Below are 12,875 nucleotides of genomic sequence, written 5' to 3'. Positions count from 1 at the left end.
TGAGATCCAGTCAGAGTCTTAAAATTTTCAATTTACTGTGGAAAATAAAATTCAGTTACACAAGTAACAGGGGTGCCCAGCATTTCTAAGTATCTATAATGCTATAAATAACTGCATATGAGTCCTACCAAATTCTAACAACTGCTTGAACCAGCCATGGATATTTCAAAAATTAGCCCAAAGCAGAAAAACATAAATATGATTTATGCTGTCTCAGATGGCAGTAAAATTATGCTTAATGAAAATTGAACATGTTAAAATAATGTGAAAGGACAACTTTTAGAAAAATTAGATTCAGAAAGATATTCATGGACTTTTTATCTTATTTCATAAACTTTTCGACGTACTTTTTAAAAAATTCAGTCATAATATAGCAAACACTCGCTAAAGTAAAGAGTTTATGTAATGTTGTTTCATGTTGAAGTAGATACATGGCATTTTAATCACAAGTATTGAAATAATTTCTCGTAGATCAGCTGTTGAAACTTTGGATGGTATATTCAAAAATCTCCCTATGTTCTAATTAGTCAATTCTTAACTTTTGGGCTAAGAAAGAAAATTTGGCAGTGGAAGAAACTAATTCAGAGTAAGCGTATTCTCTTTGATTTAGACTATCATGGAAACTGAAATAGAGTTAAGAAGTAATGTGAACCAATTAAACTAATGAAAAAATACATGTAAAATAGCAGTGCATTATTACCTCAGTTTCTAGACATTTACCTCTCAGTTCTCTTCTCCAGTGTATATCTTATGGGATTCTGTAGATAATGAAAGCATTCATTTAGTAGTGGTTTCAGGACCACGCTTTTTCTGGTATAGCTTCTTAAAAAATAAAAACCAAGGTTACATTTATAAAAGACTCTTTTCTTCTTATGTATGTGATCTATTCCTCAATTCTGTGTTACATTCTTTAAAAATAATTTCAATCTACTTGCTATAACCCGGTTATCACTTGAGAAATATTTGCTGTGGATCATAAATTCTATCTTCCATGAATGGTCAGTCCCCAGGATTATGAGCCACAAAAGTTTGATGGGTCTGTGGATTAACTATGGAGTTAATGGCTGCTCCTTGGTAGAGAACAGCATGTTTCCATATATCCACATTGTTTTTTTATTTACTCCTGGGAAAAGCAGGGGTAAAAGAATCCATGAAATTCCCATCTTGCTTAAAAGCAACATCTGTAGGAGACCTAAGAGTATTGCTGACTGAATTCACTAAAATAAAAGCCTGTATTTCATCAGCTTTTCTCTCATTAAAAAATCAATATCAGCTGTTATGGAAGGTTCCCAAAGAACACAGAGACCATTCACCCAGTTTAAAATGTTTATCACACCCATTATTGTATCAGATATTTCCCAGCTGAAATCTTTCTAACCTCTCTATGTGGTTGGGAAAAGTGTCTGCTTTTTAGAGCATAACTATCAAAATAGATTTGGAATTAGTAGGAGGAGAACAGAAGTAGAAACTTCAAAAATGTTTCTATCCTTTAAAAAGAGGCATATCTATTCATTACCTACATCTGTTTATTGTTTATACTAGTCGCTCTTTCCCTTCCCTGTTGTCCCAGTTAAGGTTATTACTTATTTAGTTTAGGCTAGGAGGCATTTCAACCATGTGGCTGTGGGTCAGAGCACAGACATGATGGCTAAGTGAACCAGCTTATGAGACCGGTCTTACTCTGTGATGTGTAGTCATAACACCCAAAGCCTCCTCTCCAAGGAATGAAACACATTAATAAGGGCGAACTTAGCACTTGTTATCTTTAGTCAGCCATGTGATGGAGAGAAAGCTAGATTCATCTGGTCTGAAGTAGGTTCCATTTGGTAGCTGGTGTGTAAAGTGTGCGTGTGTGTGTGTGTGTGTGTGTGTGTGTATGTGTGTGTGTGTGTGTGTGTGTGTGAAGAAGTAAGTACAGTTAGTTCACCAAAAAAGTTTGACAAAGTCCTAACCAAGCAGTTGTGAATTCGGGGTAGCCAGAGAAACCAGAATGCTATTCAGACCCTAGGGAAGAAACCTGTTCTTAGAAAATGGTTGATCGTAATGTGATAAAGAACTCTGCCTCCAGAAGCACATAGATGCCTCCAGAACTTTAAGGACAGTACTAGTAAAATGAAACCTAATATGGATTCTAGTTGCTGTTGGAACTGCATCTTCATATGGTTGATTTTGCTCAGTTTAGTAATCAGTATTGAATTTTCTAGTTGTCAGTTTTTAGTGCCTAATAGCGTAAGGTATTTTTTCATTCATTCACACATGCATTCATTATTGCACAGATGATTATTACTAGTCAACTATTTACAAAGCACTATGTTAGGCAATATAGGCAATTCAAACATTGAATAAAAACCCAGCTTCTGTTCTCAAAAAACTTAAAATCTAACCTGACAAACATACCCATTAACAAAACCTAGTAAAAAGTAGGAAGCAATAAGTACTGTAAGAGAAGTAGAACCAAGATATGATTGTACAAAGAAAGCGGTCATTAAATCTCATCAAGAGGATCAGCGATGCTTCAAGGAGAAAGTATTTAAGCTGAATCTCAAATAAAATTTCAGTAGATAAAGTGGGAGAAAAAATGCATTTCTGGTTGAGGAAACAATATATGTGTAGAGTTTAATAAGCATGGTCATAATGTGTTGGAAATGAAGGTAACCAAGTAAACCCAGTCTATGATACAGATGGAAAGTTTTATAAAAAGATAAGGTTGAAGTAATAGGTCACAGTTAGGCTATGAAAGGCAAATCTGATCACAATGTGGATTTTAGACTTTAGTACAAGACACTTGTGAAACTAGATGTTTGTATGTTTATAATGAAGGGAGTACCAGCATCTAGCTTGGATTTTAGGCAGATAAGTTAGGGGTTATGTGAATAAAAAGAGAGAGACATAAGAACAAGAATAAAGTTATTCAAGAAATCTAGGCAAATAATGATGAGAAGCGGAACTAAGACAATAAATAAAAGAGACTGTTGAGGTGTTTTTTTTTTTAACAGGATTAAGTGATTAACGTTGGGAATCAGAAAAGAGGGAATCAAAGAAGCTATGAATTTCTGGTTAGTTGGGCAATTGTAACAGTGTAAATGAAGACATAAAACAGGAAAATTTGTAGAAGAGAATTTGCTCAATATAGACGTCATGAATTTAAGATGCTAATAGATCATTCATGAGGAAAGACAGATGACAACTCTCCAGGACTTCCTGATTCATCTCCTTGGTTTCAATTATCATTTATATGCTAATGTAAATGTAAATCTATATTAACAGCTGTGTGCTTTGGACCCTTCTCAGACCTCTCAATATACCCAATCAATCACTCAGTTTTCTCAATTCTATTTCCTACACATATTTAAAATCCAATAACTTATCTTCATTCCTAACCATTCCCCTAGTCTAGACTCTTATTTGACCCCACTTTAATCCATTTTCCATACATAACAATGATGATCTTTCTAAAACACAATTAAATTATCTCATTCCCATGTTTAAACACTAAAGAAAGTTTTTTCTTGCATTTAGGATAAAGTACAAATTCTATAATATTGCCAAGATGTCTTACCCTACTTGCCTTTTCATCCCTATAGCTTGTTGCTTGGGCACATATTGCTGTTTTCCAGAAAGCTATCCTGGATTTCTTTGTGTGCACACATGGAAGACATCTTCCTGTTCTCTGTACATCTAGATGGGATGCTTCCTCAGCCTGGGTGGAGACAATAGGAAATAAGAATAATTTTTAAACCTTTTTTTAAAATTTGAACTTCATTAAGTTAATCACAACTTCACCCATCCCTCAGAACCATATTCTCACTTTATCTTTTGTTTTTAGGATTAACAGTATTGTTCTTAACTTCTCATTGTAAGATGCCTTTTTAAAAAACAGGAAATGAATTATCATTTTAACCACAGACATACTGATAACCTTCTTCTTTTCCTTGCAAAATTCACATTTGTTTTAGAAAAATCTATTATTTTCTCAAAAACTCTGTAACTAAAGAAATATAATTCTTTCAGTCTGTACTGAATATAAACAACATATCTTCCTGAAGATTGACAGAAAAAATACCTCTACAATTTTATTCTTAATTATTTCATTGCTTTAATAATCTTTAGTAAACACAGTCACCACTTAACTAGAAAGAATTGTGTTCTTATTATGTGAGTCATGGAATGATGAAAGAACGAAGGATTAAGAAGTAGAGGGGTAAGTTTTATATTCTGTGTTTATACACCATTGGGCCTGGACGCATCATTTACAGTTTTTTGGAGATTAACATTTTCTTCTTTAATACGGATATTAGTATATGTTTTTTGTAATATTTTGTAATGCATACAGCTCTTTCTTATTCATTAGCCATTCAATTCTTCCAGAATATGCTAAGTATATTTTTATACCCATCTTAGAAATGAAAAAACGAAGGCTCAAAGAGGTTAAAGAGACTTTCTCCAGATCACTCAGATTTTAAATGGTGGGTCTATAAATTCTGACATGGGGATAATAATATAATGCTTATTTCACTGATTTATGATGAAAATAAAATTAAATTATTAATCTACAACCACTTTGCCAGTTATAATGGTTCTTTTTACTGTTGTTGTTGCTTCTACTACTAAGCAGGTGAGGTTAGAAAGCATGAATTCATGTATTCATGTATTCAAACTGAAAGGCATTGTTGTGCAAACAGGTCTCTCTGTCGATGTCTCAGAATTAAAAAAGTAAGCTTGATTTTATCTGCACTTATTCTGTTTTATTTTTGTTGCTGCTGTTAAGATGCTACATGCAGGATTGCCTGAGCTAAGTGGAATCCAAGACCTAAAATACGTATATAATAATCTTCGTCCACAAGACACGAACCTGGAAGCCACGAGTCATTTTACCAAGTAAGATAAACTGTGAATGTGTGAGCATGCATACATGCACATGTACTGACATATGTTCTGTATTTGAGAGGATTTCAGGTTGACTAGTCATTGGTATGAAGCTGTTGTTTCTAGAATCAGCTCATATTCCTTTTTTCAAAGGACAGAGAGAGAGCAATGTGAATGTTTAGCAGAAGGTCTTAGTCAGTGTTTCTGTAGCTTGTTATTGTTTGCTAACCAGCCTCTTCATCTAACAGATTGCTCAATAAGAGGTCACTGAAAAGAGCGAGAGCTGACATAAATAAATTGGTTGTTCTACTTGAACTATGTCCAGAAAAACAATTTGGAAAAGTGATTTACGATGAGATATGTACTCACTACTTTTATCTATAAGACAATACAAATATTGGAATATTTGGTCAAAGGCCTGTGACTGTCTTCTACTTTTAATCTATTTTTTATTAAGCAAGTCTAGGAAAACGCTTGTGTATATCAAGGTAAGAACTGAACAGAGTCTGGTGAATATCAATTAGACCCTAAATCATTATCAAAAGGGCAGTGCATTTTATAAGATCTTTGTGAATTTTCCTTTTTGAATGGATAGCATAATTCCTGGCATATTTTAGATGTTCAATAAATGTTAGATGTAATTATTATCCTGGTAAACAATTTTAGTTTTTCTTTTTTTCCTTTAGCTTCTTAATAGTGAATGTTATTTGAGTATAATTTTTAATTGTTCTAATGTTTACAACTGGAAATGTATAAACATAGATTTTATTCTTTTTTAGTATAATGTATGCTTTTGAAAAGATAATAATTCACCTTTCCCAAGTTTTACTTTTTCTCTTCTCCTTCCAGAATACACAGTAAGGAATCATTTCCTATTCCAAGGGTGCAGTGAAGCTTCATGGGGATGTTCTGTACACTTGAAGAATCTCACTTGTCTTAGAGATCTCTGTTTCATGAACTTTAATAGACAAGCTGTCCTTTGGTAGAATAGAAGCAATGTGACAGAATCACATAATATCAGAAATGAACAAACTCCTATAGTTTATCTTGACAACAAATATTCAAATAAGACTGGGATCCAGAGAATAAAGGGTCATGCCCACAATTATGAGAAACAGAAAAAAAAAACAAAAAAAACAAAACAGAGGGAGGACTAAAACTTAGGTCTTTTGATCCCTTTGGTCCTTGGTTTTTTTCATTACTCAATATTAAACATTGTATAATATAATTACAAAGGACCAGGCTGAGTCCTTGTTTAAAACAAACACAAACAAACAAAAAACCTTCCTGCTACCCAGTTAGTGTTTGAAATTCTACAGTTAGTTTATTAGGAGAGTCTGACAAGTTATTTTAGTTTTTTAAAAAATGACCTTTAGAGCTAAAACCAACTTCCTGGGTATCATGTCCATCACCTGGTTGACGGGCTCAATAGAAGCCCAAGTCTCACCATCACACAATATTCCTATGTAATGAACCTGGGCATGTACCCCCCAAATCACAATAGAAAAAAAAAATTTAAATGCCCTTAGTACAGTTACCTCTGAAAGAGGCATATTTTCATATCTATTAATAAAATCACAAATATTAGCTGACAATTGACTATGGCCAAAGACACCTGCTTGAAATCTTGGGTAGGTGTTTTAGAACCTTTGTTTCAAGGATCATGAGCTCTCAAGTTATATGAACTAATGGAGATGAGTGTCTTGTATAAGAAAACCCAAAGAAAGACTAACAACCTAGCCTCAGGAAAAGCAGAAAAACATCTGTCACAGAGCCTAGAAGTGTCCTGCAGAATTCAAGGCAACTCCCGATACCTCATCAGCAAGAACTTATTCCTTTCACGCTAGCTGTTTGTCCATGGTTCAGTTAATTTTATCCAGTGTGGATGGGTTCACATGGTACCAAAAAGAGTTCTTTCAGATTATCCCTTCCAGAGAGGATGTAAAACGCCTTTCTTTGAAATAGGCTGCAGTATGGCGGCACAACGTTTGACATGTTGGTGGAGCTGTGTGGGGAGGCAGAGAAGGATCATGGAAGGGACTAGAAACGTAGAGGAAGGGAGTCCGAAATTGGGTTGTAGGGCCTGTTTGGGCAGATCAGTTATAGTGTTGCAGCTTACTGACGGTACCTCCAAACATTTACCCACCCACTCCTCCTCCATGGGGGAAAAAATGAAGAAGAAAATGCCCTATATTGATTTGGATGTTAAAAGTTCTTTCAGGCCCTGACCAAAGGAAAGAATGTAAATAGTTTCACTTGTCTGCCTGAGTCCCATCCCTTCCCATCCCTCTGCTTCATATGACACCCCCAGATCTGTAAAGAGCATAATCTTGGATACGGATGAGCTTGCCTAGGGTAACTCATCTCCCCTTCCTATTCAAGAGGACATGAACTCATGTGCAAAGTAGCTCTGAAGCCAGAACCTCATGGCAGTAAGCTAGACCTCATTATTATGTCTGCATACCTCTGCCAGGCTAAATTTCCCACTTGCAGATATTATGTGGTATGTTCTGTTAGGTAAACTTCTATCTACGACCGTGTGATAAAGAACTTGTTCTCCGTTGAAGAACTAAAAGGCATCAAGTTATGTAAACTAAGGCACATGATTTCTCTGTTTAACTATTTTCTTTGGTGTGCCAACTTCTACCTCTTACTGCCTAGGACCTTAAATCTGATTGTTCGTCAAGGTTTATCCACCCACCTTCATTATTCCAAATGAATCCTTTTCTGAGAAGATCATTTTCTCATGGACATTCATTCCTGCTTTGCCTGTTTAACTCACATATCTAGCCTCACTAAAAATGCCTCCATGGAATCATAAAATTTCTGGAGGAGTTTTATCTAACTTTCAATTTCATTCATTTTGATACTCTGGACAACTAGTACCTAGTCCATGAAAACTTCTCTGTTTATTTCATTACTCACTGATCTTCTTTTCTTCTATCTTTCTACAGAACATGTCATCTTTTGCACTATACTTAATTTATTAGTCTTGTATATTACCTTAACTAATATATTAATCAGCTTTATCAATTTCTTCTAAGTAAAGAAGGGAACATATTCCCACTTCCCCTCTTCTAAGACTATCCAAATGTGAAACAAGCCCTATTTAACAGAAAATAACAATTTAAGCATCAAATTTAAGTATATAAAAGGAAATAATAAAAACCAACATTCAATATAGTGTTTTTTAATCAGGCCCTGTTCTAAATGCTTTGCATACAGTAACATACTTAATCATCATAATCCTATGAGATAATAATATTTGAATCATTTTTTAGATTAGTGAATTGAGACCCCAAAGAAGTTAAACAGTTTGCCAAAGAACATCTTGTATGCTCAAAATCACCTTTTCCATATGCAGGCTTTCAGAAATGTGCTGCTTCATAATTTTGACCATAGTTTTCTCAAGTTCCTTAGGACCTGTGTTGACTGCTGTTTGACCAAGATATTTTCTTCACCCTTTCTCTCACTAATTCTATCCTGCTTACCTCAAGCCTCAGCAGAGGACAGAAGTCCCTTCCCAGAATTATTATCTTTGTGCCACCACTAGAAGTCTCCTGGGTATTTGGTTTCAGGAGCTGCTATAATTGCTGCATTGAGAGAGCCTTCAGGGGTAATTTGGCTGTTGTCTCTGGCAGTCACCTTCCTTCCTTGTTCAATTTTGGCCCATTCCCAGATGCTTTGAGCCTCTCTCCACTTTTTTTTCCTTTCTCAGAGAAATATCCCATGAGACTCATTCTCATTTAACTTCCAAGGGTCTGTCTCAGCAATATATTTTATCTTAAAGTCTCAATTATATAGCTTTATCTTTAGATACAATTTAATGCACAAATAACTTGTCTGTTCAACTCCTCTCTAAGTTTCTTGGTCAACAAATATACATCAAACGTTGAGGATCTTTCCTGTCACACATCTCATCTAGCACTATGAAAAGCCTATTATAGGACAGCAAGACACCTCTATAGATGGTGACTGTGATTCTTTACCATTCAAAAACATTTACTGAGATCTATTGCTTGTATATTATAAATTTCTAACACAAATTATATGCTGTTTATTTTGTAAATCCCTGAACAATGAATAGAGTGAGTTTACGAAAGGCTGGGATAATTAAAAACAGCTTTAATGCAAGTTTAAATGACACAATACTCATGATTCAAATAAATGTTAATTATGCGAACTTGTTTACATTTCTGTGTAGATAATATCGCTAATTTGAGCTGTGTTCTCTGATACCATGTGGATTTCAACACTTAAGAAGACACTTGAAGTGCAAACCTTATCACACATAATTCACCCAAAAAAGCTCGGCGATGCATCCATTGTTGATCTTGATACTTCAATGAGTGTCATTAATACTAATATGTAATATATATAATATAAGCCTTTATATATTTAAACTCTTCATTTTCTTTCTTTGTTCTGATAGTCGAAAAATGTTTTGTGCCACTAATATTTATTCTGATATAACTACTAAGTAACAGATAAAAATAAAACAAGAAAATCCCTCCTGCCCCAACCCCAGGTCCACAGATTGAGGTCATGAGTAAGGACTAAGCCATCTGAGACATAATATGTGTGGCTACCTCAAGTGCCCTCATCCTAATTACAGTATTAGAGTTAAGAGGCTGTCCCTCTTGACCCTGTTTGAGACTTGAAAGAAAGAAATGACTTTTCCTGCTTCTTAGAAGGTATACTCTACTTATGAACAACACAGGTTTCGACCCTGCTTCTGGACATATATATGCACATTCTGGGTCAAGAGCTGATAACAATTTCAAAGGATATTACCTACATACAGTTTTATTACAATGAATGATATTTAGAAGAGAAATGAAAATAAAATTGGTTTGCTGGCCACAAAAATTTTTCACATCATCATCAATTGTTCTCTCTTTCCCTTACGCATTTCTACTCCCCTGGTAGCAAAGTGCTGTTGAATAGAATCAAAGAAAGTATTATGACTCAGTCCCCTGCAAATTGGTACTCTCATGCAATCTCTCTGCAGAACCCACTGCTAGGCAACAAAGGCAACCATCCATTAAAATGCTGTCCAAATGGGTTATTTCAGAAATTTCAATCATTCTCAAACTTCAGGTTAGCTGTCCTTAGAAACAGATAACCTATTTCACAGACGAGACTGGGATCATTAAGCATAAACTTTTCTGACTACTTCCCCTCCCACATTCAGTCAGTGATTTTCATATCATCCCATTTCTTCCTCCAAGGGAATGAAAGGAAGTTTTGCATGTATTCTCAAATATTCCATTTGGCCAGTTATGTAGATTCTTTAGTTTAGCAAGTATAAGATTCCCTACTCTTCAGCTAAAACTACAGCCAGCTTTAAGTAAAATCAAACCTCAAACTTCAAAACAAATAGTATGCATTAGTAAGGTATTTTGGTGACAAGAGCCAGAGATTCTATCTGATATCCTTATAATAAAGTATATACATGAATTCAAACTGTAACCGAACATCCCAGAAACCAATAAGAACTGGTAATTTCTAATGGAAACACAGACCTTCAATTTTGTTTATCTCTGCCTATCATACTTTCTGCCTATCATACTTTCTGCCCCTTGGTCCATTGGCCAGTATTCTTAGCATAAATTCCAGAGAAAGGCACTCTAATTGACTTAATTAGTTGCCTTTGTTCTTATTGGTCAGGGTCCTTCATGCAATGTCACCATGAATTTTGCTGTCTGCCACATCATGGGCCACCCCATCAGAAAAAAACAGCCTAGAACTTTTTCTCTAAACTTTAAACTTAAACGAGAACAGTCTTAGAAGTGGTCATTGTGCAGAACAGACACAATAACTGTCCACAAATAATGTTAATGTCATCTAGAGAGTGTACCTGGACTCCACATCATAGTCATAGGAGCTGGAGACCCTGAGCCACCGAGGGTTTGCAGACATAAATAACAGAAATTCTGTGTTCTCATTTATTTCTCGAAATCTAGTTCAACAATTTCATATCTGAATTCTCTTCAAACTTGAGAATTAGAACATTGACAGAGATGCAAATCTCCAGGGTTTTGTTATCACTAAATATTTTTTTATTTTGATTTTTTTTTACTACTTTGCAGATTGGATTGTTGTAATTCCACATATAAGTGTCAATGTTAGCTTAGCTATTGATACCTACAAAAATAAACACTCCCAAGGGTACGGAGGAGTAGGGGACATAAATCCAAGACAAAAGAACAGTCATGAAGAAGTACAACTTTCCAATTAAGAAAGCAGATTTTAAAAAGGAATACGAATTTAAACAAATGGCATTTCTCTTCTCATTGTGAAAATCTCCCATTATTTTTCAATTTAATTATAGTAACAAATCTGAACTAAATTAATTGTATAAACTACTTTTTTTACCTACAGATATAATAATTTTCATAATATCTGCACTTCCTAAGTTGCATGGCCCAGTCACACTCATTACGATGTTTAATAGCTTTGTTACTGTAAATGTCTGCAACAGAAGAAATTCTGTTTTTGAACTATTTAAATTAAACTGAGAATTTGCCTCATTTGCCTAAATATCATCAGGATACATCTTAGCTATTAAACTTTGAAAAAAAGGTATTTTAAACTCTTCAGGAGACTACCAGTCTAAAGGCTAAAAGCATCTAAAAAGTTTAATGTACCCATCAAGAGTACCAAAAAGCATTAGTTAAAAAGGATGAATAGTTCAGATGGCACTGTTTCCCAACAACTGTTGTCTGCTCGACAGCTCTGTGTATCGGGTAGTCCTCTCTGGTGATTTTCTTGAGATTAATGGGTAGACTTGTAAATTCAGATTGTAATATGTGCTCATCCCATGACACGACTCTGCCAAATTATAGGGGGGGACACCCTATGCATTGTATACAGATGTTATATTCTAGTGATTTAATAAGCAATTAGCTCAAAATAGATTACTATTTTAAAATATATTCTTTCATATTTAAAGATGTGTATAACCTTAATTACAGAACCATGTATCACTATTACTTTTTCTATAATGTTGCATGGTAAGATTTATTGTCTTGCTTTGCATGTGACTTCATTTTAATATCTTCAATAAAATAAATTGGCTTTGGGAGTGAGGATGGAAACCTGGAATATCATTTCACTAGTATATCACTTTCTAGGTAGTAAGTCTAGTCCATCAACTCTTTCTTGGTTCCTTTATTCCTTTTGCTCTGCTTTGGCCAGTGTTAAAGGTGCCTCCATGAAAAAATACAAGAATGACCTATCAGTAGCCAAGGCCACGGAGCCTGAAATTCTTGTTTGTATGCAGTTAGGTGCCTGTGATGACATTTACAGAAGACTCGCTGACTTTGTAGCATGAATTCTGAAGACTTGAAATCTCAACTTGGAAACAGTAAAGACCTTTACGTTTGTTAAAATTTTTAAGCCAATATCTAAACAGTAAAGCAGGAAAAAAGGGGAAGGGGAGAAAGAGAAAAATTAAACTCTAAAGTTGCCTCTTTTTCTAATCCTTATCTAATATCTATCTTATAGGAGTTCAAGAGTACCACAAGTCAGTTTCTGCTGAACCACAGATCTGTATATTTGTTTCTTCTTATGTCTTTCTTATGTCTTGCTACCTTTTAAACTCATATTCATTTAAATATTTACTTATTTGGTAATATGGTTTCTGAGGTAATATTTGCATAAGAAAATTCTATTTCCAAAAATTGTTCTTATGTTATCTCATTTGATCCTATCAATAACCCTGGGAAATAGCATGGTTTAGTAATCAGCTATGTTTTATAGATGCAACAATGAGTCTCCTGAAGCCATTCAACAATGAATTTATTGACACTAGTGGGCAGACTTAGCAAGTCCAGCTTATAACATGTGCACTTCCCATCACAACTATGTCAAATCATATGGGGGAAAAATCCTGCATGTGAATGGCCATCATAAGAAAAATATTTACATGCTTATAGCCATGTTTCTCAAGTTAGGATACCATGGCATCAAAAGTCACAGGATTAACATGACATCTTTTTTTAGTA

General features: G+C 34.7%; 1 protein-coding gene across 1 annotated transcript in view; it reads left to right on the top strand.

The window, feature by feature from the left end:
• Nucleotides 1–12,875, top strand: part of PIK3C2G (phosphatidylinositol-4-phosphate 3-kinase catalytic subunit type 2 gamma) — a gene marked incomplete at its 3' end in the record, with an annotated part of 314,051 nt that overhangs the window by 265,198 nt on the left and 35,978 nt on the right. Inside the window, 1 exon segment of the mRNA XM_008072653.1 lies at nucleotides 4,769–4,878. Coding sequence (XP_008070844.1) covers nucleotides 4,769–4,878 — 110 coding nt within the window.

Source organism: Carlito syrichta, unplaced genomic scaffold (assembly GCF_000164805.1).
Source record: "Carlito syrichta isolate Samal-C Ts95f unplaced genomic scaffold, Tarsius_syrichta-2.0.1 Scaffold315374, whole genome shotgun sequence".
NCBI classification, from domain to species: Eukaryota; Metazoa; Chordata; class Mammalia; order Primates; family Tarsiidae; genus Carlito; species Carlito syrichta.
This window is presented reverse-complemented; position numbering and strand designations above follow the sequence as displayed.